The sequence below is a fragment of the Cyphomyrmex costatus genome, unplaced genomic scaffold (genome assembly GCF_001594065.2).
Source record: "Cyphomyrmex costatus isolate MS0001 unplaced genomic scaffold, Ccosl1.0 scaffold146, whole genome shotgun sequence".
Taxonomy (NCBI): Eukaryota; Metazoa; Arthropoda; class Insecta; order Hymenoptera; family Formicidae; genus Cyphomyrmex; species Cyphomyrmex costatus.
The window spans coordinates 414,156-436,325 of NW_017275457.1; the positions used below are offsets into that span (position 1 = coordinate 414,156).

At 39.2% G+C, this 22,170-nt stretch overlaps 1 protein-coding gene across 1 annotated transcript in view; it reads left to right on the top strand.

Annotated features, from left to right (window-relative positions):
* The window catches only part of ft (cadherin-related tumor suppressor fat), a 103,404-nt gene that overhangs the window by 66,208 nt on the left and 15,026 nt on the right, over positions 1–22,170 (top strand). The window contains exons 2-7 of the mRNA XM_018551739.1: positions 7,626–7,973; positions 14,778–15,014; positions 17,824–18,213; positions 18,898–19,314; positions 19,749–20,081; positions 20,320–20,497. Coding sequence (XP_018407241.1) covers positions 7,626–7,973; positions 14,778–15,014; positions 17,824–18,213; positions 18,898–19,314; positions 19,749–20,081; positions 20,320–20,497 — 1,903 coding nt within the window. The remainder of the gene's footprint in view (positions 1–7,625; positions 7,974–14,777; positions 15,015–17,823; positions 18,214–18,897; positions 19,315–19,748; positions 20,082–20,319; positions 20,498–22,170) is intronic.

Here is a 22,170-nt window from a genome sequence, read left to right on the forward strand (position 1 = left end):
CCCCCCCCCCCCCGACCTTCCTACTTTTTCTCTCCCGAAGATTAAATCGCCGAACGCTTCAGCCGCGACAGGTCTCGATATCCTCGTCACGAGGAGACTCTTTCAAGTTGCTCCAAGTCTTCGTGAACGGGAACGTCGGTCGGGCATCCCGGGACACTTCGTACAAGCGATACGACGGGGAGAGCTATTAACAATTGATGGGAACAGTTCGCCGTGGCTCCTATGGCATGCATCGGATATTATTATTATACGAAGCGCGCGATGTCGATCTCTGGCAGTGGCCACGATGTCTCGTAGCGTCTGCCGTTGAAGCGACAGTGTTCGTGGTGGATGAGGAAACAAAGCCGTCCTAAGCACACCGCGGATATGTATCTTATTGTCTCCGCGCGCGCAGCCGTTACACGAAATTACAGTACGCCCTTTGAGCGGCCTACGGAATCCGTGGCAGTGGCGGCGTGGGTCGTTATTAAGCCGTGGAATGCCGGTGTGCTTCGACTTCCTTTCTCTCTCTCTCTCCCTCGCGGAAAATATATTTCGCTCCGATGAAACTATTACCGCGCCGCCCGGCTTAGCTCGGAATGAACGACGAAAGTGGCGTAATTAAGTTTTCCCATCAGCAGCTTACGCGTCCGTTATTTGCACCGCGACAAGAAGTTATCTTTCATAATTCTTACTTTACGCTTTTGTCGACGCACTGTTTGTAAAAAATCGATGAGAAATAGGGTAGCATCGCACGATAAAGAGCGCTAAACGAGCTATTAATTGAATTAGATTCGGAATTGGAGAATTGTATACGATAACGTATAAATATTGTACTGATTCTGGATTATTTGAAGCTCGTAGAGTTTAATTAATTAGCATTCCACTTAATTTGCGTTTAACGAGTTAATTCTGTCTTTTTGATTTCCTATATTCAATGAATGTATATCTGTGTTTGTAGATATCTAAAATATACTGTAAAAAATAATTAAAATTACCAGGAATAATTATTCAAATTTGCCAACAGATGTGAGAAATATCTTGTAATAAATTAAAAACATATTTCTATATAGAATTATATATTCTTTTTGTGACGAAGCCTTGTTTCTGAGAAAATCCCTTTTTGAAAAAAATGTATAAATATATAGACGTTCAGTTATTTCGCATTTATTATATGTATCGAGTCATAAAATGTCCTTAAGGTCCTCGACCTGGCGCATGGCTCCCACGATGTAGTCGATTATTAATTGGGCGACGTCGACCCCTCATAGCGAAGCGATAGCATTCCATTCGATAAACACGACCGGTACAAGTTTCGCCTGAAAATTCCAGTTTCAAATTGTGCTGGCTATTTTTAATTTTAATTCCTAGAGCAGATATGTCGGATTAAGCGAATATTCATGAATATTATTACAAGAAAATCGCGTACTCCCAGACAGTGAAAGGTTCATATTGGGACATAAGGCATACTGAATATGTCTTAGATATTTTTTTTTACAAACATCTTTTTTAAGACGCTTTCTTAGGCGGCTTTAAGATGTCTCGTTTTTGGACATGCGTGTTGTCTGGATTAAATCGTGAACGACTTACAGATCTATTGTCAATTATCTACTACGATATTCGTCCGCATTATGTCGTTTGCAAATTGTTCAGTATACCTTTTACTTCTAAGATAAGAAAATTTGATTTCGTCGTAAGTCATCTCTACGTAATTGTACGTGCGAAGAGAAGGAGGAGAAGGCAGAGACGTCAAGAATCCCTTCTATCTCGTGCATTCACACATAATTCCAACAGTGACACGAGCGGAGAAGTGAATTATGCGCTCAGAATTACGAATTCAGAATTAACTCGAATACTTGATACTGAGATCGGAACCAGTTCGCGGTTCCGGAGCTCATAAACAAACGGCGTCGAGGAATTCATTAAAACGTTCTCGGGAAATGGCTTAATTAATTAATTAAAAAACTACGATCTCTCGATTGTGTGAGACCCTGCACGGTGATGCGGGGAACATGCGCCTGCGCGCGCGCACGTAATAACCGGGTAATAATTACATTGCAATAACGGCTACATAGTTGCAACTGCACGCTCTCGTCGCTCACGAATGCGGCCAGTAACCGCGAGGCGTAAAGCAGCCATTAGCAGATACACATCGCGGAATTTGAAATTCCACGCGAGCGGGGCGGCCATGCGGGAAGCGGAAAATCGCGCGATAATCGCGCCGGTTATGGTACGCGTCTTCGATTTACGAATCTCTAACTCTCGATAATTACTGCTCGTTATGCGCAAGTATGCAAGCATGAGCGATCTTAGCATTGCGTGGCGTATGATAAAAAGAAAACGGAGTTACCGCATCGGTTTTATTCGAGTGTAAACATATTTGAAGCATCTGTTATCATCGACCACTTTGTAATTGCTTGCCATAATATCTCGAGCAGCTTTTATATAATACAGTACTCGTTACATATATCACTTTAGTCAGATAACGAAGTTGCAATAAAATCGAGTGAAAAATATGAGGCGATGCGCTTTCCTTAAGGAGACTTATTTCAGCTGAAATTTATTTGAGACTAATCTTCCAAATCGGAATCTCAAGCCGTAGGCGAGGAACTCTCGAGAGGAGCATCGATTCGAGCTTTGCAGATAACATCTTCCGCTTGTACTCTTTATGCGTATATATTTTCCATCTTTGATTCTCTTGGATTTCTCTCTATATATGTCGTACGGGGAAACGCAGGAAGAAAAGCGACTATTAGTAGATACGTATCTTATTGTCTCCGATCGTTATACGCAGAATTACGATGTATACCCTTTAAGTTCTCGGTAAGACACGTAAGTCGTCTGGATCGTCGTCGTCATCGTCGTGGGCCATGCGAGCCCCCACGAAGACACGTTATTAATCGGTCGATGTCAGTGGTTCGACCCCTCATAGAGAATCCATAAGACCTCGTTCGGTAAAAGGGACGGGGACCGAGCGCTCTCGAGCCAAGGAGTATCGGCCTGTACGATGCATGCTTCGACCACGTAGCGGGACAAGGGGAGGTGGAACGTAGAGGGGCGTGCGGGGCCTCGGGCCAAGCTGGCGGACCCAGGAGCGGCGCGGCGGCGCGAGGCGGGGCAGAGGAGCGGGCCCCAGAAGAATGGGACTCACTTCGTGCATGACCCAAAGAAACCCCCGCTGAGCGACTCGATCCGATCCGCTGATCCCCGACCGCGCTGACGCAGATACCATCTTTCCTTGCACTCCGAATGCTCTTCTCCGGGCGTTTCTTACCGCCCATATACCGCGCTCTTGCGCCGCATCGAAGGAGTATAGAGCGAGAAACGAGAGACAAGGAGCGGAAGAGGAAGAGAGTAAGTGAGAGAGATAGAGTATGTATATATAGAGAAGAGAATGGAGAAAGGGGGTGGGATTGTAGCCGAGAGACAGCTATATGACCGCACTGATTTGTCTGCTTATTGTTGCCGTTGCCTCGCTCGTTGCTCGTTGTTTCCGCTCGCTCGCGACGATGACACCAAGTGTCGCGGCCGCTCTTATGGTGACAACAACGAAAGAAGGAGAGAGAGAGGAAGAGAGATCGCATAACGTGCGAATTGATTGCGGCTGAAGCCGAAGTCTCGAGAGATCGAGGAAGTTTCGCTCGGTGCTGTTTTCGATATACTGCACACGGTGATTTCAACGCCGCGTGCCGACGCAGAAAACATCGTCCTCGATAGACTGCGCGTAGACTATATTATCCTATAAACCTGAGTTTCGTAAACTCAAGAAATAACTACGTGTTACGTCGAAATTTTTGTGTGCTAAGACAAAAAAATTGTCTTTTAAATACGTGATCCTTTTTGCGAATTTGACGGTTTATATTGTAGATAATAGACAAAACTTGTCATCGAGACATTTAAAAGATTAATGGTGTCAAAGTGAGAGAGAGAAAGACAAGACGAGAAAAATGAGCAGCGTTGACGTAATTAGTCTCAAATTTGCGTTACACATCCCGACGTTCTGCATTAATTAACTCAAAATTAGCGAGAATGCTAGAATTATAATCTTTCTTGAATTTGTGCTTATAAGAGACAGAGAAGATGAGTTAATCAGGATTACTGTCATGTGGTTGGCGTTGATGCAATCGGTCTGAAATGCCGGGTTTGCAAAAGTTACAGCAATAAAAAAATTAATCTCACTCTGACAAATTAGAGTAGTAAATTTAAATGAATTATTGCCTCTTTTAGAATCTTACATGTTTATTGAATAATTTATATACAATATAACAAAATGTCTGTTTGCTTAACAAATAATAATATGCGAGTAAAAAACATAACGAATTTATTTATTACTTATTGTATAATCTGTAATAAATAAATATTTTTTGTTTTAAATTACTATAAATACATATATATTTAATATAAATTGTATATAATTTTATAACATGATAAATATGATTCGAAATGTGATTCGAATAAAAAGTGCAAGATAAAATCAGTAATTTTATTCACTGAACGATACGAAACTTTCGCTCGAGGTGATTGATATCTCCGGCTGAACGATCGATTTTCTTCTTAATGACTTTTAAAAACCAGTTATAAAATTAAGAAACGAGGAATATAATTAATCGAGGGAAATCACAAAGCCCGTAAAAAGGCGCGTTATTCACGGGACACAGGTATTTTCGCCTGCCTGAGATAAGTGGCTCGGTTCGCTTAACGCGAGCATCATGCATGGGTGGTAGACCGTTCACGCAACAATCAGTGCCGTTATCGCACCATTACGAGATAAGGCCAATCTTACGGATCGTGTGAACTATGTCGGGAAGTTAAGATACGTCGCGGCCATTTAACACGGGACTGTCGATAGCCACTATTAATGACGATATAGCAGGGTCCACCTATAATTACCGACGACGACGTGGTCGACCCGCTCCGACAGACTTTGCATAAATTTACCTCGTCGAACAGCGTCGGTATACCTCGCTCTGCGTGTACAAGTGAATACATTAGGCGAACGAGGCCCGGGACCCACCTTGTTATCGATATCTCTTATCGCGTCGATTTTTGGCAGTAATGTCGACCCATAATAATCATCGATTTAACATCGGATTTGTCGAGGAAGATATACGTATATTTATCCTAGAAAAAAAAAAGGTAGAATCCGGAAGCGTGATATCCGGTGAATAAACTATTCGTGTTATTCGACCATTAATCCGCCAACATATTTGGTATAAAGATATAAAAATTTTTGCGGAAAGAAACTCTTTGTTCATTATTATAAGTATTCAATAGAAAAAGGGCAGAACCGTCGCCGTGAGGTTCCTGAGTTTTGCTTTTTTATTTCATTGACTATAAACAATACATAATTCATCTTTCACATTATAAAGTCTGTTTCTCTTACATTCAATTGAAAGCTGTAGGATGGCGTAACTCTAATAACATGCGAATGATATCGATCGCCGACTAGGATCGCCTACGAGCGCGACACGCGTCGAGCCTCGCGTGCATATAAGTTGCGTAAGTTATACATTCATCCGAGCTCGGTGCATCTGGGTTACACGGCGATTTATGGCGGCGGCGGCGGCGGTAGGCACCAGGGGAACGCGACTATTTATTTTCGCTTAATCCGCTACTCGGCTCGAGCCCGACTCCGAGGGTCTCTCGACTTTTGTTTCGTCATTCCGAAACGTTGTTTCATCGGCGACGACCATGTAGGCGCGCCTAGATATCCGAGAGCAATATAATCGATGGTAACCACTTCATCAATGACAGGGGAGGGTTCGACTAATTACTGGGAAGACAGATGCGCGCCTTCGCGGATCGCCCGTTATATAAAAGCTTAAGCTTCCTACCTGAGAAATGTCCGCGTATTCGTCGGTCCGGATTATGTGTACACAAGGATTACCACGGCGCCGAGGTTACCCTCTACGTCGAGTGGCCGTAAAAGAAAAACAATTTGCACCTCTCTTCCGTGAAAGAGATGACTCACGCGAGAAAGTATTTTAATCGAGTCCATCGATTCCGCCAATGGTACGCTGATAGGTATATCGAGACGCGTTTCATCAATTACGTAAATATCGGGATTAGGGACCCTCTGTAGGCGTTTAAACTGTCTGCATCATTGATATCCCAATTTATGAATTTATACGATGAGCAGCGGTGGATTCGTTGCTGATGTAGCTATTGTATGTGAAGCGGTTCTTTCGAGGCACGCGTGTACATAATATTTTTAATAAGAATTTTATCATATAAATATATAAGTTTGAACACATATATAACTATTAATTATATTTACAAAAATATATAATTATATTTATGTAAGAGTATATAAACAAAGTTATGTTATACGTGTGACTTATGTTTACAAGATATGCATAAAATTTTTATTTTAATTACATTTTGTAGCCGTCGAGTATATTCATATATGTGTATTAAATCGCGTTTTATTTACATACATATATATATTTTTTTCCATATCGAAAATTATAAGTGTCTCTTCACTATATTTAATTTCGTCTCTGTACGAACGCGAATGATACATTAGGAAGAATAGACACGATATTCGTACATATAGGATAGTTTAGCGCGATTAAATACACAGAGCAATTGATTTATCACTTCGGTACTGTTATTCCCGTATTATGCTTTTCCAATAGTTTACCGTTTCCTTCTCGCCGTTTTCGATATACTGGCTGCTGGTAGTCGCATATAAACCTTGGAGCTGCTGACGTGACTGAGAATTTAATGAAATGAGACATGCACGAGCGGGATCGAAAAACTAACTTTCTCACGAGTCTTCGCATGCATACCGTGACTTCGACTCCGCAACGGCCTTCGTATGTTCCCTTCGGCTTTACACATAATTACGTCTCTGGCGTTAGCCAAATCGTCGCAAATTCATGTATCGAATATATGGCTCTCGACGTATTTCAAAATTAAGTTCTTACTTTTCTCTTGTGCTCGATCTGTATATATGTAGTTGTTACATAAATCTTGCCTTGAAAATGTATCAGACACTCAGCTGTGAATTCCTTTTTCGTCACATATTATTACGTGCTCTCGATCCAAAAAATAATGAACAAATAATACTTATTATTAGAATGATAAGCAATGACATTTGTTGTTGGAATGAGAAGAATTTCAAGTATTAGGAAAATAGTGTTATAATACATAAATAATAAATTATTATATTTTTTGTAGTGACAACGAAACAATTATATAAATGCGCCATAATTTATAATATGTGCAATAATCAATACGTATTAATTTAAACTTCTTATTTTGTGTATTACTTATAACGTAACTAAAATAAATCTATGGTATCTCTATATCTGTTTCAATGTCTATAATAGGAATTACGAGGTGAAATTAATTTTACTTTTTCATTTTTTTTTACCGTAATAGTATCGCACCAAAAGTTTTAATTATATAACCGGGAATTTTTACGGTGATCGAGATAATCGATCTTGCGACCCAGATCGTTTTGATTGAAACCACGAGACTTTCCCATGGTAACGTTTCCCGAACATTCCTCTCCATCTGACAATACCGTCGGTACCGTCGAGTCATTGACGACTCAATCCGATTGGATCCGATCTGACCGGAATGACCGATGACCCCGCCAGCGAGCCACTTCTAATCGTCATACCTTTTTCCTGCGGCAGGTACGCGTGACGGTGCTGGACAAGAACGACGTGGCACCAACGTGGAGCTCAGGCCCGTGGAAATTTAATATCTCCGAAGAGGCGCCGCCCAATACCGTCATCACGGTTCTCAAGGCCGACGATCCGGATACCATCGGTACTCTGACTTACACCCTGGTGCCGAATCATCCTGGCGATCGCGGCGAGTCCGCGGACAACGATGAGACGCAGGGCCAATTTAAACTGCATCCGACCACCGGCCAGCTGAGCCTCGCCGAGTCTCTCGACAGGGAGACGAAGGAGAGATACGTGCTCAAGGTGCGCGCCGACGATGGTCTGCAACACCGGGACATCGTGCTTCATATACAGGTGAGAGTGCGAGACTTGAGCGACGTGGCGTGTTAAGAGATACATTTTCTACACGGAGAAAATAAATTACGTAAAAAAATATATATTTCTCTTTACAACATTACGTTGTAAAGTTGGACTACAATCATGTGAAAGATGGACCATCAATTATATTTTAATTATAATAAAGAAATTGATAGACAATCAAACGTATTTCTTTTATAACAAAAATATTATGTAAATACTAAGTTATATATTGTATCTATAACGTTTTTGTAGCTTTATTGGAACTTAATAATTTGGTTTTTGTTATTTTTAAAAGTTAAAGTCATAGTAGTACCAGTAATTTGTTTAAAAATAATTAATTGCTTAGATTGTATACGTAAGATATCATTTAAATTCTAAAACAATTGTTTTAATATTATATATTTTATTATAATATTTAAATAAATTTACAATTTTTTTGTAAAATATGAATATATATTGTCTAATAAAAATATTAAATTTTGTTGCGGTAGTATTTTGAAATAACAAAAGCGTATTTTTATTACAATATTTTCTTCATGTAAGATAAAAAGTATAAAGAACAGGATGGCTATTATGATTGATTGCATGTTATCAGAAGTGTTTAATATTATCAAATTTTATTATGATAAATTAGGAAAATCTTGCTATACGAATATTCTTAATAGGAATCTTTACTGTCTATATTATAGTTGATGAAATATTTATTAGACATCTTAATTTTAATATACTGCGTCAGATTTTTTCTCCGTCCATATACGAGCGACAGTATTGATGATATCTTATATTTTACGATCTTCACGTTGATCATTTTCTCACGTATATGTGCTGCTTTTATAATCATAATCTATCTTTGGTAAAATTTCATTCTTGCGATGTAGATCAGTCGCGTCGATTTTTTTCGCTAAAGCAGAATAAATAATTAAACCAACTGAAGCCTCATGAGAGTGCAAAGCAGCCATTCTTACTAAAAGCGTCTTAAAATATCGAAAATGACATTTGTGGCCATTGGTAGAAGAGGAGAGGCGAACTGTTATTCACCAGTACGAAGAGCAGACGATTGTTCCCGAGTATTGGAATGCTCAGTGCGAGCGAGGGGTCAAGTCGATAATGCATTAGACACGTCCCCGTGCCGAAAGGTCGTCGACAACTTCCTACTATAACTGTAACCTATTGCTTCATATCAACGATTCTCTCTTCGTAGTTAAATAATAAGCCGGTGCTCGTGATGGAATTTGGTCGTCGTACAGACAAACGAACTCGGTGACGTTGGCTAATTTCTCCTTGCTCGAAGGATCGTTGCGCGAATAACGAATCGTCCTGCAGGATGAAGAATCGAGAGGAAGAGAGAGAGAGAGAGAGGGAGAGGGAAGCTAAGTAACTACAGCGATGAATTAATTTATGAGTGTACTTATACGGGATATCGTTATTACTGCGAGACCAATTACCGGTCAATTTAAAGGCAATCAATCTCTAACGGAATCGAGCCAGACAACACGACACGGTGTAGGGTAAAATTTACCCAGTCTATAGGAAAAGAAATTTGTTCTATCTAATAGTGTAGATATATATTTTCTTTTGCTTTACAATTAGATATTTAACCTAAACAGATATTCTCACGGAAAATTCCTGAATTTAATTCGAGAATAAATATACTTGTTTACGAGAAGGAACTTCTTTTTCAGAATAGACTACAAAAATAAGTTGGTTTTTTTTTTTTCGCGATGAGAGAAAAATCTAGCGATGCCGCTTTAAACCGATGAACAAGATTTGTACTTGTAAATTGAAAATTAACCGTGCAAGCTTCGCGCTACATGCTAGGCCGTTTCGTAGGGCGTGGGTAAAGGGTCGCGGACGGATCTGATATTTTTCAATTAATGGCCGGTAATCAGGCGAAAACGCCGGCGGGGCGAGAAAAGTCGGGGTGTACGGTTATAATGCCGTACGCATAAGTCAGCGCTGTCTATCGTAACGAGCGATCTCGAGCAGAACAATGTTGCGCTATTGCGTACCCGCGCAGGCATCACTCGGAAGATAAATCTACGATTGCCTGGCGACCCGCCACGCGGATTGCTCACACACTCGCTCTGCACGTGCATGCAACAATGGCACACCCGTTCCTCTCTCAGTGAGAAAGATCGAATTCGTTTCTACGTGATTGTGAAATGCCGCAAGAAAAATTGACCCGTGTATGAATTGGTTGTGTCAGAATATCGGCGCGAGATAAATATAGACAGATATAGAGAGAGAAAGAGAGGTATGATGAATAGTGTTGACTATCGTAAAAATCTCGAGATTTCAATCAGAATTTCAAGCCAATGAGACTACATCTTTAAATGTTCTCTATAGGTTGGTAAAAATCAATCTAATACTCTCTAAAATCTCTGAAATGGAATTTAATTCTAAAGAATAAAATAAATAGAATGTCACTCTTAAAAATTGACAATCGAGACATTCTTTTTCAACACTGGTTCAATCGTCATTCTTTGTCACTCTTTACAATTATAGATTTCACTCCAAAGATTCTGCAGAGTACGGTCTAGACAAAAATATGTGTGTATTCTAAAATTATATTTTATTTAATAAGATTATCTCTTACCTCGAGCATCAGCAGCACCTAAATCAGTCGAAAAGTATCTACAATAGTCATTCAGCACTCCTTTATAACGATCCCTAGGCGCGTGCTATTGCGAGGTGTGCTTGGTGACGCGCGGAGTGTATCGCGCGTCCCGCCTTATAATTCATTACTCGGCTCGGTCGAAACGTTTCGTGGCGATAAAAAACGAGAGTTGGTTCTGGGGCCGGTCGTCTAACGAAGCCTAAAGAGGAACCCCGACCACCGGCACCCGGCCGGCCGCGCCGGGACCTCATCGGAGACAATCGCAAGAATTATCCTTATGATGTGTAATGGCTGAAATTCTTTTTAAAGGCTTCGCTTTAGCCGCCGCGTGTTCGCGTTGACTGTTCCAAAGATAGAGAAGGGAGAAAAAACGAAATAGAAGACGAATGTTAGATCCGGTCATATATCTCGACAGTTTCGGGGCTCCATGAAAGCGGACTGCTCTGTATTGGTTAACCGTTGCGGAATTTGCCCCTTTTGGCCTCTTCTATCTGGTTCCCCATGTCCTATCTTGTTCCCTATCTTCTTCCTTAGCTCTGTTCCTATCTTGCGTTCTCCACTCGCTAACTTTAACCATGTCTTCCTCGATCGACCTTCCTGGTCGATCCCTTAGACAACCTCTCCCTTTTTTTTTCTACTTCACTCTCTTCTATTCTTCCTCCTGTTTTCCTCTTCTCGTTAAATCGTTCTCGCTTGAAATCGCGGATAAATTAGAATATGATAGAATAAAATGGCGTTGTCGGAATAACATGCACATATTAAATTGGAATATTTCCTTATTTAGGAAGTACAATTATTTATAGAAATAATTTATGTAAAAGCGGAGTTTGAAGAGACTATAAGTTTCTGAAATGTCCTCTTATGCTTTCTACCTGTCACTTTGTCATATTTGTGAACTAAACACCAAGGTGACTAATATAATATACAATTATGTATCATATTTAGTTATAAATAAAATTCTATCGACTGAGATTTAAGAAGTTCTAGTTTATTCTTAATTTATAAACCAATTAAATAGAAAATGACTTTTTTAAGTTTTTAATATTTGTTAAGAAATGCATTTGTTTATCGTATCATTATTTATTGGACCATTTATTTAATAAGACTTTGCGAAGTTGATCGATATTCGCGACTAAATGTGCAAAGTTTATTATTTTCTTTTCCCACATTCAAATATTATCGTATAATTAGATTAAGGCCAGTGATCCGTTATTATTTTAAGACCGTCTGAAATAATATTTTAAAATGCTAATATAGCTCTTTAATTGGTTCATGACATGTTAAAACTGTCTTGAATATAAGACTCGACTAAGAATATCGGCCCAAGATTGTAGGATGACGTTTATCATCCGAGAGAAACGAGACCGATTGCTGTTTCTCTGTGCGTTATAAATGTGTAATCCATAATTGTGTGTGTGTGTGTGTGTGTGTGTATAATTGTATATGAATATAATTACACCCACACATATATACACACATATTTAAACAACATTGGCAAGAGCGTGTGTTGTCGCTCACGATCTATATACATGCTTCGCTCGCGGAATCTGGGCCCCGTCAGGTACCCCCTGTCATCCCTCGGTCCTTCACCGCGACTCAAAGCGTCTCTTGCCCAACCTCTCTCGCAACCCGTCCCTTTTTCTTCGTCTTCTCCCTCCTTCTCGCTGGCTCCTCGTCATCCACTGTCGTCTCGGGACACCGTCACTTTTTGCAAACGTCTCCGAGCCCTCCTTAATCAAACCGTGCACCACTTCATTCTATCGCACTGCGCGTCCCCGCGGAAAACTTGGAAATGTTTTGAGCACGCTCAAGCTTTACGTCTAGGAAGATGTATTAATCTGGTATATTATCTTGTAATCACATTAATTTTCTATACGCGAGATGTTAATAACGATTTAAATGTAGTTGATCTTTATACACACTAAAATAGAAAGTTTAATTTAAACAACTATTGCAAATCGCGTTAATTATTATACAACAGAAAAGGTTACTTGTATCGTTTTTTTACTTGTTAAATGTAATTTGATTTTAAATTTTTTAATTTTATAAATAATTGATTAGATAATAAATCTTTCTAGTTTTTAGACAATTATTAGTTAATTTTTTTATACGCTTCTAATGATATAAAGACATGGTGTATAATATTTGTAATGTAAAATAAAATACAACATTAATTCATATTTTTAATCGTAACTCATTGGTGGATTCGATTGTTTTCAAATATAAACTTAAAATGTAAACTTTTAATAATATGTTCTCTTTTTATTACGAGTCTCTACAGCGACAGAGAGTGTCGCTTAAAACAGAAGTCAATTAAAACAGAATAATTAATACAATTAAAATCATATTTCACTAATATCGCCGTGGAATTATATATATTCTGCAGATCTTTTAGCATGACAGCAAGAGATAACACGCGAAAATCTCATCGTTTAACTTAGATTCGGTTTACTAAGAGATAAATTAAATCATATTAGAGTCAGCGCTCGTTAGTAGCCGCGAACACAACCGCCACGTAATGTAATTTACATATCTGACTGATAATTTAGATGTGTACACGAGATTAATGTACTATTTGTTGTTTAAGTTATTGCACGTTCACGTTTTCGGCAAACAAGAGTAGAATGGAAAGAAAAAGAGAGAGGCGGAGTGGAGTCGCTACTTCTTTTAGTTTGACAAATGCGCGAAAAATGTAAATTCACGGAAAAAATGTAAATTCTACCCGTTCGTTTTTGGTTTCGTGCAGTGTTTTCAAGCTATAAAAAAAGTAACTGATGGCATCATAGTGTCGCGTAGAAATCACGTGAAATAACGAAACAACCGATTATATTAAATCATTTGTAAAATTACCTCTCTTGATTTTTTCTATCAAATACATTGCATTCTATAATATTTTTTCTATATTTATTTACATATTTTAAATGTCTTAATTATCATTCAATATAAATAGTAGCTTCGGGAAACATTTATGTGACGTTACATGTTAAGAAAGATTAATCGATTGTCGAACTAATGATTGCAGAATTACTGCAGAGAAATTTATGCGTGTGTGTTGTATGCGTGTGTTTTTTTCGAGCATTTTTTTCAACAAAAAATAGTAGAATCGTAAAAAAGTGGTGAAAAAAACATTAAAAAGAGCGTTACACGTGATGAAAATGGTGTTTATCAGCGCTATTTATTCTCGCCCTCAATCGAGCGAGGGCCATCTTTTTCCGTCGCGCGTTTCACCGCGCTGCTACGACGATCGATCACAATGAGCGCCATTGTTACATGGATAAATAGCCTGCGGGTCCTGAGAATGTTTTCTCGCGCCGGGACTACTGTACAAGGGAGCGAGGTAGCACAATAATTCGAAGGCGAATGAAGTGAGCGCAGCGCGGCGTGAATATTTCCGGTGGCGACGGTGTTTATCCAAGAATGACGTCGAGTGCGCGCCATTTGAGCCGATTTTATTCTCCGAGTGTTTATTTTAAGATCGCGCGTACCTGGCTTCCGGGTCTATTAAGAAGGCGCGCGGGACACGAGAGGTGCGCGCTGTAAAATCTTTTCTGCTGCTTTTATTAAACGCGAGGGGGAACGTGCGTAATGAAAGCAACTCACTATGGCGTCCTTTGAAACGGCTTTGAAGAAAAAAAGCTCTCGCGGAGAAATTCTCGGAAGGGAAGTGAGCACCTAACCCTTAGAATGGTGTTTAAATATTAGATAAAGGGTTTTCGTCGAACGCGTGCAAGAAAATAGAATACCATCTAATATTACAAAATAAAGAAAAATTATTTAAATCTTATATATGCAAACATTTAAAGAGGATAAAACTTTTTATTATACAGTATTTTATATAAAAAAAATATTTATATTACAGAGAATTTAAAGAAAATTATAGATTATACATAAATTTATTTACGTGGCAGTATAAAGATGCTGCGATGAAAAGGAGACGATTGTGTTGAAATATCTGAAAATTTAACGAAATACAGGTCTAAAAATAATTTTGTCAAATCATCAATGTAATTATATAATTCAAACGTGATAAGCAATCGATGGTCTTCCCGTTTATCCAGCTAAAATGTACTTTAGCAAATATACTTCAGTAAAGCAGTTCTCTCTGTGCAAACGTAATCGTAACACGCCGTGCCTTACATTATACTGTGCTAATAGAGAATCTGACAAACTGCTGTTCTCAGGTCACCGACACCAACGACAACGCGCCGACCTTCCAGAGCACGGCCTACTCGTTCGACGTTCCGGAGAACGTGCCAAGAGGCAGCCGCGTCGGTCAGGTCGTCGCGACGGACGCCGACGCCGAGGGGCCCAACAGCCATTTGAGCTACGTGCTCATCTCCGACTGGGCAAACGACGTTTTCTCATTGAATCCAAGCACCGGCGTGTTCACGCTCACCGCGAGCCTCGACTATGAGCAGGTTGGTACTGGAATAGGAGTCCACACGTGTCACGTTCAATAATAAAGAACTTCATCGTATGAAGTCATCAATGGCGATGATCGTCGCTGTTCTGATGCTGGGTGCGGTCAATATCTCACCCTACAAACACTTTGAAACATTTGATCGACCAATCAGAAGTAATCAAAAGAAGGAATTTTACTAATTGACCACTCAAGAATGCTTCGAATTTGTAGCGTCACATTGACCTTAGTCTATTGGGAGTGTATCGAAGTTCTTATTTATACTGACAGAAAAATTTGAATTTTGTATGAATCTCACCTCGATTATGAATAGTTCATGAATCCACATGGAACTTTTCGACGGGTTAGCTTTAGCGGACCATGAGCGAAATAGTAACGCAAATGAAGTTATATCGTCAATAAATTAAAGTCAGATGTGACGATTACTTCGAAATTTCAACTCTTCTGGATTGGTCCTTATTTATTAACGGAAAAATTTGAATTTTTCATGAGGCACATTTTTTTCTCATGATTATATAAATAGTTTGTAAGAAATTTTACGATATATTTGACGTTCAAACTTTCGTCTCGGCATCACGGATATACCAAATATTTGAATTTTGCTTCAGTCTCTCTCTCCGCAATTATGAAGAGCTTATATTATAAATTCACATGGAATTCTTCGACGGTTTTGGCAGACCACGAGCGAAATATTAACGCAAATGAAGTCAGTCTTTCGGCATCAAGAGACTTGGACTTCTTCTTTGATTTCTCAGCGATTCTCTTTCTACATATACATAACCATGACTTGTCCGTTCTCTATTTATTATTCCACGTAAAAAGACGCTATTAAATGATCGCAGTCATAACCCAGCAGAGCATGCTCATGAACTGGAACGATAATGGTGGATGATTCTGATGCCATATGTTTACGTATCGCTATAGATATGTCCATCATAACAGTCGTTGGATACGATGGGGTTAACGGCGACCTGTCGAGATGAAGTTCCGTTCCGATCAGTCTCTTAGAACTGAAATACGCACGCGTGCAACATTAAAACACGTCGAATGCCGCGGGCAGCGATTATAACCATGAACACGCCTCTACATTCAAGGATCTGAGCTCACCTATTATATTACCCGGAGCGATGGGCAACGCTAGAATTTAGGGTTTAACGCTATAACAGTCGGACAGATCGATGAACAGACAGTCTTTAATGGACGGTCCGTTCTATGCTACATTTCGGAGACAAGCCATACTTAGCCATACTTTCGGGAGAACACACTTCGTAGACCGTAGCCAGTAGCGTAAACGAAATTTTAAAACTTTGCGAAATGGGGAAACTTGCAATGCAAACTCAAATAGAATATATCCAGGGAGAATAGTTGAATACGCAAGAGAATATTGTATTATTATTCTTTTCCGGTTAAAAGAAAAGTATCTATTTTTTCAAATAAAAACGCTCAGATACAAAAATTATAGTTATCAAGCAATTATTTCCTAATCAAAGAAAAACAACAGCTCTTTGCTTGTGCAGAAATATTTGCAATCTTTTTCTTCGTCAGATATATATGTTTTCACATTTGTTTCAAAATGAATATATCTATACATGTACCAACGGTTGACACAGAAATAAGTATTATCAATCATATATTATTCTTTTAAAGAACATAAAACTAAATGAAGAGAACAGAAATGATAATGTGGGTTAAAATTCTAGCGAACAGTTTTAGCGTCCCATGTTGTTATTTTAAATAAAATTATTTTCAGAACTAGATACATCTAACTAAATTTTTAGATATTTCAACACTGTTCTTTCTGTGTTCATATATATATACGTGAAGTGCACGTTCTGTTCTCTTAAATCTTCATTTAGTTTTATTTTTTGTAAATTATATGTTGATGTTTTTACGTTGATCGTCAATGGCGACATTAATATCAATGCAGTAATATGATTGATGCTCATTTTTGTGCCAGCCATTGGCTACGCCACTGTTTTGCGCTTTATGATAGAGCGGATGCGTGTTGATGCAGTTCCTATCGAGAAGAAAACGAAAGAAGAAAAGCGTAAGCGAGAGGTACGGGATAAGGGTAGCTTATAGAACCCTTCATCAACGTAATGCCCTTTTAGATACACGCCAACATCATTACGGAGCCATGAAATACGTGCATACACGCGCGTGTGTATGCGTAATGCATTGGAAACAAAGAAATAGCACGGTGCCGAATAAACATTATAGTCTTTGCAAAACGGTTAAATACGGTTCTTAAGGATCTATTACAGAGAAAGTTACAAAGATGATAGTTCATTGTCTTTTGTAATTTCTTTGTACTGAACACTGTTCACTGTTCTGTGCAAAAAGAGAATTTTCTTTCGAAGCGTTTTTAAAAACCGACTAAATCGAGTTAGTATCTGTGTAATTATTAATAAAAGATAAATTTAACTCGCTAATTTATATGTATTAAATGTTACTATTATTATTAAATCTATAAAATAAATAGTAATAAAATATAAATTCCTTTATAGTTAACCTGAAGTGTATAATACACCGAATCAATTAAAATAAGGGCAGTTTCTAGGGATTCATAACAAAACGCCATAATAAAATTAATATTTACGTTATTTGTAAATTTGGAATTTGCAATTTACGATTAATTTATGTTAAATGCCGTTGTAAATAATTAATTGGTAAATATTTCCTTTTTCCTGAAATTTTATACTTTTATTTGTGTCACGCTTTTCTCAGAGAGGGATGCAATGTTATGTTCTTTATACATAATTAAATCTGGACTCGCGTTTAGCTACTTTACTTTGCATTATATACAGGTACAGCACTACATCCTCGTCGTGGAGGCTATGGATGGTGGTGAGCCCGTGTTATCATCCACCGTGACAGTGTACTGTAACGTGGTCGATTTAAATGACAACGCACCGATCTTTGAAGCTGGACCGCACGCGGCCGACATTATGGAGAACGCGACCATCGGCACGCCCGTGCTCACCGTGACAGCCCAGGATCTAGATTCTGGCGACAATAGTAGGGTCGTCTATGCCGTCGCCGGCGGCGACGAGGACGGTGACTTTGGGATGGCTCACAACGGTACTCTCTTTACACGCCGAGCCCTCGATCGCGAGCGGACGCCAATCTACAACCTGGTGCTGAGTGCTACTGATAGTCCACTACCACCGGCGCGGCCGTTGTCCTCTACAGTGCAGGTTTGACGAATCCTAAAATATCTGAAGAACTTTTCTACGATGTTTTTATATAAATGGAAAAGTTTTAAAAGAATTTTTCAGTTTTTTAATACGTTCTGTGCTGCACGACTGTTTATTAATTCAGGTCGTGACCGCCAATGAGTTACTTTAACTTTAATAAGCGAGGCTTAAAACTTTCCTTTTTTGTCTCTCCTTGAAACAAGAGAGAAAGAGAGAGTTTTGAGCTTCGCTTAAAATTAAAGTAACGTTCATGCAATCGGGCTTTAGAGATTTACAGTCTGGTCACGACAGATTTTGTTAAAATTTATAAAAGAGAAAAGTGTATACTTCTTTCCTGTGTACATCTCATGTGTGTACTGCCTTATTTTATAACTTTAATTAAATTTAAAAAGTGAGAGACACTACCTATAAGTTAGAGTGAGATAATATGTATACACAAGGAGAAAGTGTATATACTTTTCTTTTTCGTACTCTATTATAAAGTTTCTAGTGCTCTAATTGTAAGAGAGAATACTTTCGTTTTCTCATAATTCTTTTGATATATTTAAATGTAATAACACACATTCAATAAAAAGCTCTGGTATTTAAGTTAAGACTATGCACAGTGAAAATTGCGTTGACAATTATTCCCCTTTTCTCTCTGCTTTAAAACAATACACATTATTCTTCATTGAAATGACACAGGTGACGGTGATGTTGTTGGACGTGAATGACATGTCACCGAATTTCACGTCGCCCAGGGAGGTAACAATAATGGAGAACACACCGATCAACACGATAGTGATGACGATAAGAGCCGCCGATCGGGATGAGGGTCGGAACGGTTACGTCGAGTATTCATTGAGGGACGACAGTAATCTACCGTTTACCCTCGGCCTATCGGACGGAATGCTGCGTGTCTCCGGATCGTTAGACCGTGAGCAAAGATCCAACTACAACCTGGAGGTCACCGCCAAAGATCGGGGCGACCAGCCGAGATCATCATCGACCACTGTTTCTGTCACGGTGCTCGATGAAAACGACAACTCACCGGTGTTCGATCCCAGGCAGTACTTCGCCACCATCGCCGAGAACGCCAGCATCGGTGCCAGTGTGCTTCAAGTCAGTGATATTGCGATGAACTTTAATGCTTTAAAAGAGTAAACGAAGAAATAAGATTTCTTTAAATTGTTCTTAATTTGCTGAGAAAGAGAGTGTATTATAAAATTAGTCGGAACGTCCATTTCAGAATCCGATAAAAAAGAATCGATTATTGTTATATAATATTGTTAAAAATGTCTGTTAAGTAGAACAATTAATATCAAAGTCTCTCTCTCTCTCTCTCTCTCTCTCTCTCTCTCTCTCTCTGTTCATACATTATTTAAGCTGTTAATTTTGTCAAACAAATCGTATATTCTTCACTGCATTTTTTTCCTTTGCTTACTTTTATATTCTTAGAGGGCTAGAATAGAAATAAATGGTTCTTTTACTTCTTTCTATCTCTCCCTCAATATGCTTAAATTATAAATCGTCATTTTTTATTGGTTTGGCCTCAGGTATCGGCAATGGATCGTGACGAGGGTGCGAACGGCAGAGTGCGTTACAGCATCGCAATGGGGGATGACAATCGGGACTTCACGATCTCAGAGGACAGTGGCGTGATTCGGGTGGCGAAAAACTTGAATTATGAACGGAAACCCCGGTACCATCTGATGATTCGTAGCGAGGATTGCGCGGAGGAAGTCGGAAAGGAGCCGCGCAGCGATACAGCCCAAATTACTATTACCGTGCTCGACATCAACGACAATGCACCGATCTTCCTTGATTCGCCCTATCTAGCGCACGTTATGGAGAATATGGTGCCGCCGGGTGGGGGTTTTGTGATACAGGTAATTAATACCGCAAAGAGTAAAGCGCTCGAAGTATTCTTAATATTTAAGCCCTTTTGTCGAATCAAACCGATTATTCAAATTAAAGAAATTATTTACGATAATTCCAAAATAATAATTAAAAAATTTAAATATTAATTATAATTAAAATGGCTCGAAGTTTCATTCTGTTTTACACGCAAATCGAATGTATTTTGATAGATGAATTGAAATTAAAGTTTTGTATATCTTCTAAAAGGTTAAAGCGTATGACGCGGACACTCCACCGTACAACGATCAAGTGAGATACTTCCTCAAGGAGGGTGACACAGATCTATTCCGCATAAACGCGAGCACTGGCGATATATCTCTTCTTCGTCCGTTGGATAGGGAAATGGTACCAGAATACACACTTACTGTATCGGCTATGGATACCGGTAAGTTACTTGCGGCATGCTATCGAATATTTCATTGAACGTAGAATATCTCAGCAATATTGTAACAACTTTGCAACATTTTAATTACGTTCCAGCGACAAGTTATATTGCAGCAACATTACGACATGCTGCTGTATTCTAACATGATTGCAGCATTTAAATTATATTGCAGCAACATTTTAACATTCCAGATAAATGGTAGGAATGTTGCAACATTGCTGGAACGTTTTGTGTTATGATCTAGTCATGCATGTAGATAAGAAAAAAACTCGTAACTAGTTACAATTAACGAAGATACGGTTGTAGGAAAACAAATGTTTATTGCATAGCAAGACTCATTTGTTAAAAAGTTACATTTATTCCCTGATTACATATTTACATATATTTGTATTTAATGTGTTGACCATTTTTCCATATTTTTGATATTACTGATAAAAATAAGTATATTCCGGACAATTTTTATTATACAATGGCCGACATTGAAAGGGCGGCTCCTTATTCTCCGATAGAGATTATTTTTACGATTCATTTTTGTGGCTGGTTTGTGTAAAACTGATTGCGAATTAGTGCGAACAGAGAACTTAATTAAGTTTAGACTGACACATCGGTGCAACCGAGTATTGTTAAACAAAAATAATTACAATTATTGCAATGTGTAATTTTGCGTGGTAAGGAAGATTGTTTAAACGATGGACAATCTTTTTATTTTTATACATTTCAATTACTATTATTACAGTATTAATTATAACATTATTATTGTATCGCAAAGTATCGAGATGCACGCTTGAGTATCTCTTTTTGCTATATGTATATTGAAAGAGAGTTTTGATTGGCTGTCAATCGACTCGCGATTGGGGCGATTGCTGTTATTTCCAGTCATCCTATATGAGATTGGCTTAAACATTCGTGAAATTATGCTGGCGATCGATTCGTGCTAATTCCTTATGCAAACCGTACCACCAGTCGTCCATTAAGTGACGGTCCGCCGAAATGTCAATACGGCGAACGTTGCCCAGCACATAGACAAGAAACGATAGACTATGTACGCGGTGGGTTTAAGTAATGAGCGGTAATATACAAATTGGATATAAATTTGTGGGTTGTTCGATGAGATTCTTTAAGCGGTGGGCAGTTCCTCCCTCTTAAACCTTCCTTTTTTCTCCTCGCTTCCTCTTAGAAGCCGGTAGTCCTCCTCCGGTCCTCCCTCTCCCCCGGTCTTCACCCCTTCTTCCCGTCCCGCCCCCGGTCGCAGTGGCTCGATGGCCCAATCGGTCCTCGGCGAGGTAGACAAGCCCGCAGAGTTATGACGCGCGATTATGATAATCGGCCTCGAATGCCTTCCTCCCTATCTACCTCGGCGCTGGCACTGTCCTCTCCTCTCCTTTCTCCTCCTTCTCCTCTTCTTCCACGGTTCTTCCTCCCTTCGGTTCTCCCGTTCGACCGCGGGCTTTAGACTCCCCCTTCTCCCCTTCTTCAGCACGCTCCGTTCTTCACCACCTCACCATCTCGCCCGGCACGGCATGTCCTCTCCCCCTGTCTCCTCGTTCCGCCGCTCGTGAGGCCCCGCGCGCGTTTTGGCCATCATTTCTTTTTGTTCGAAAAGAGAAAGAGAGGGAGAGAACCCTTTTGGATATAGTGCTCGCACTCGCACATTATATTTTGCTTTATTCATA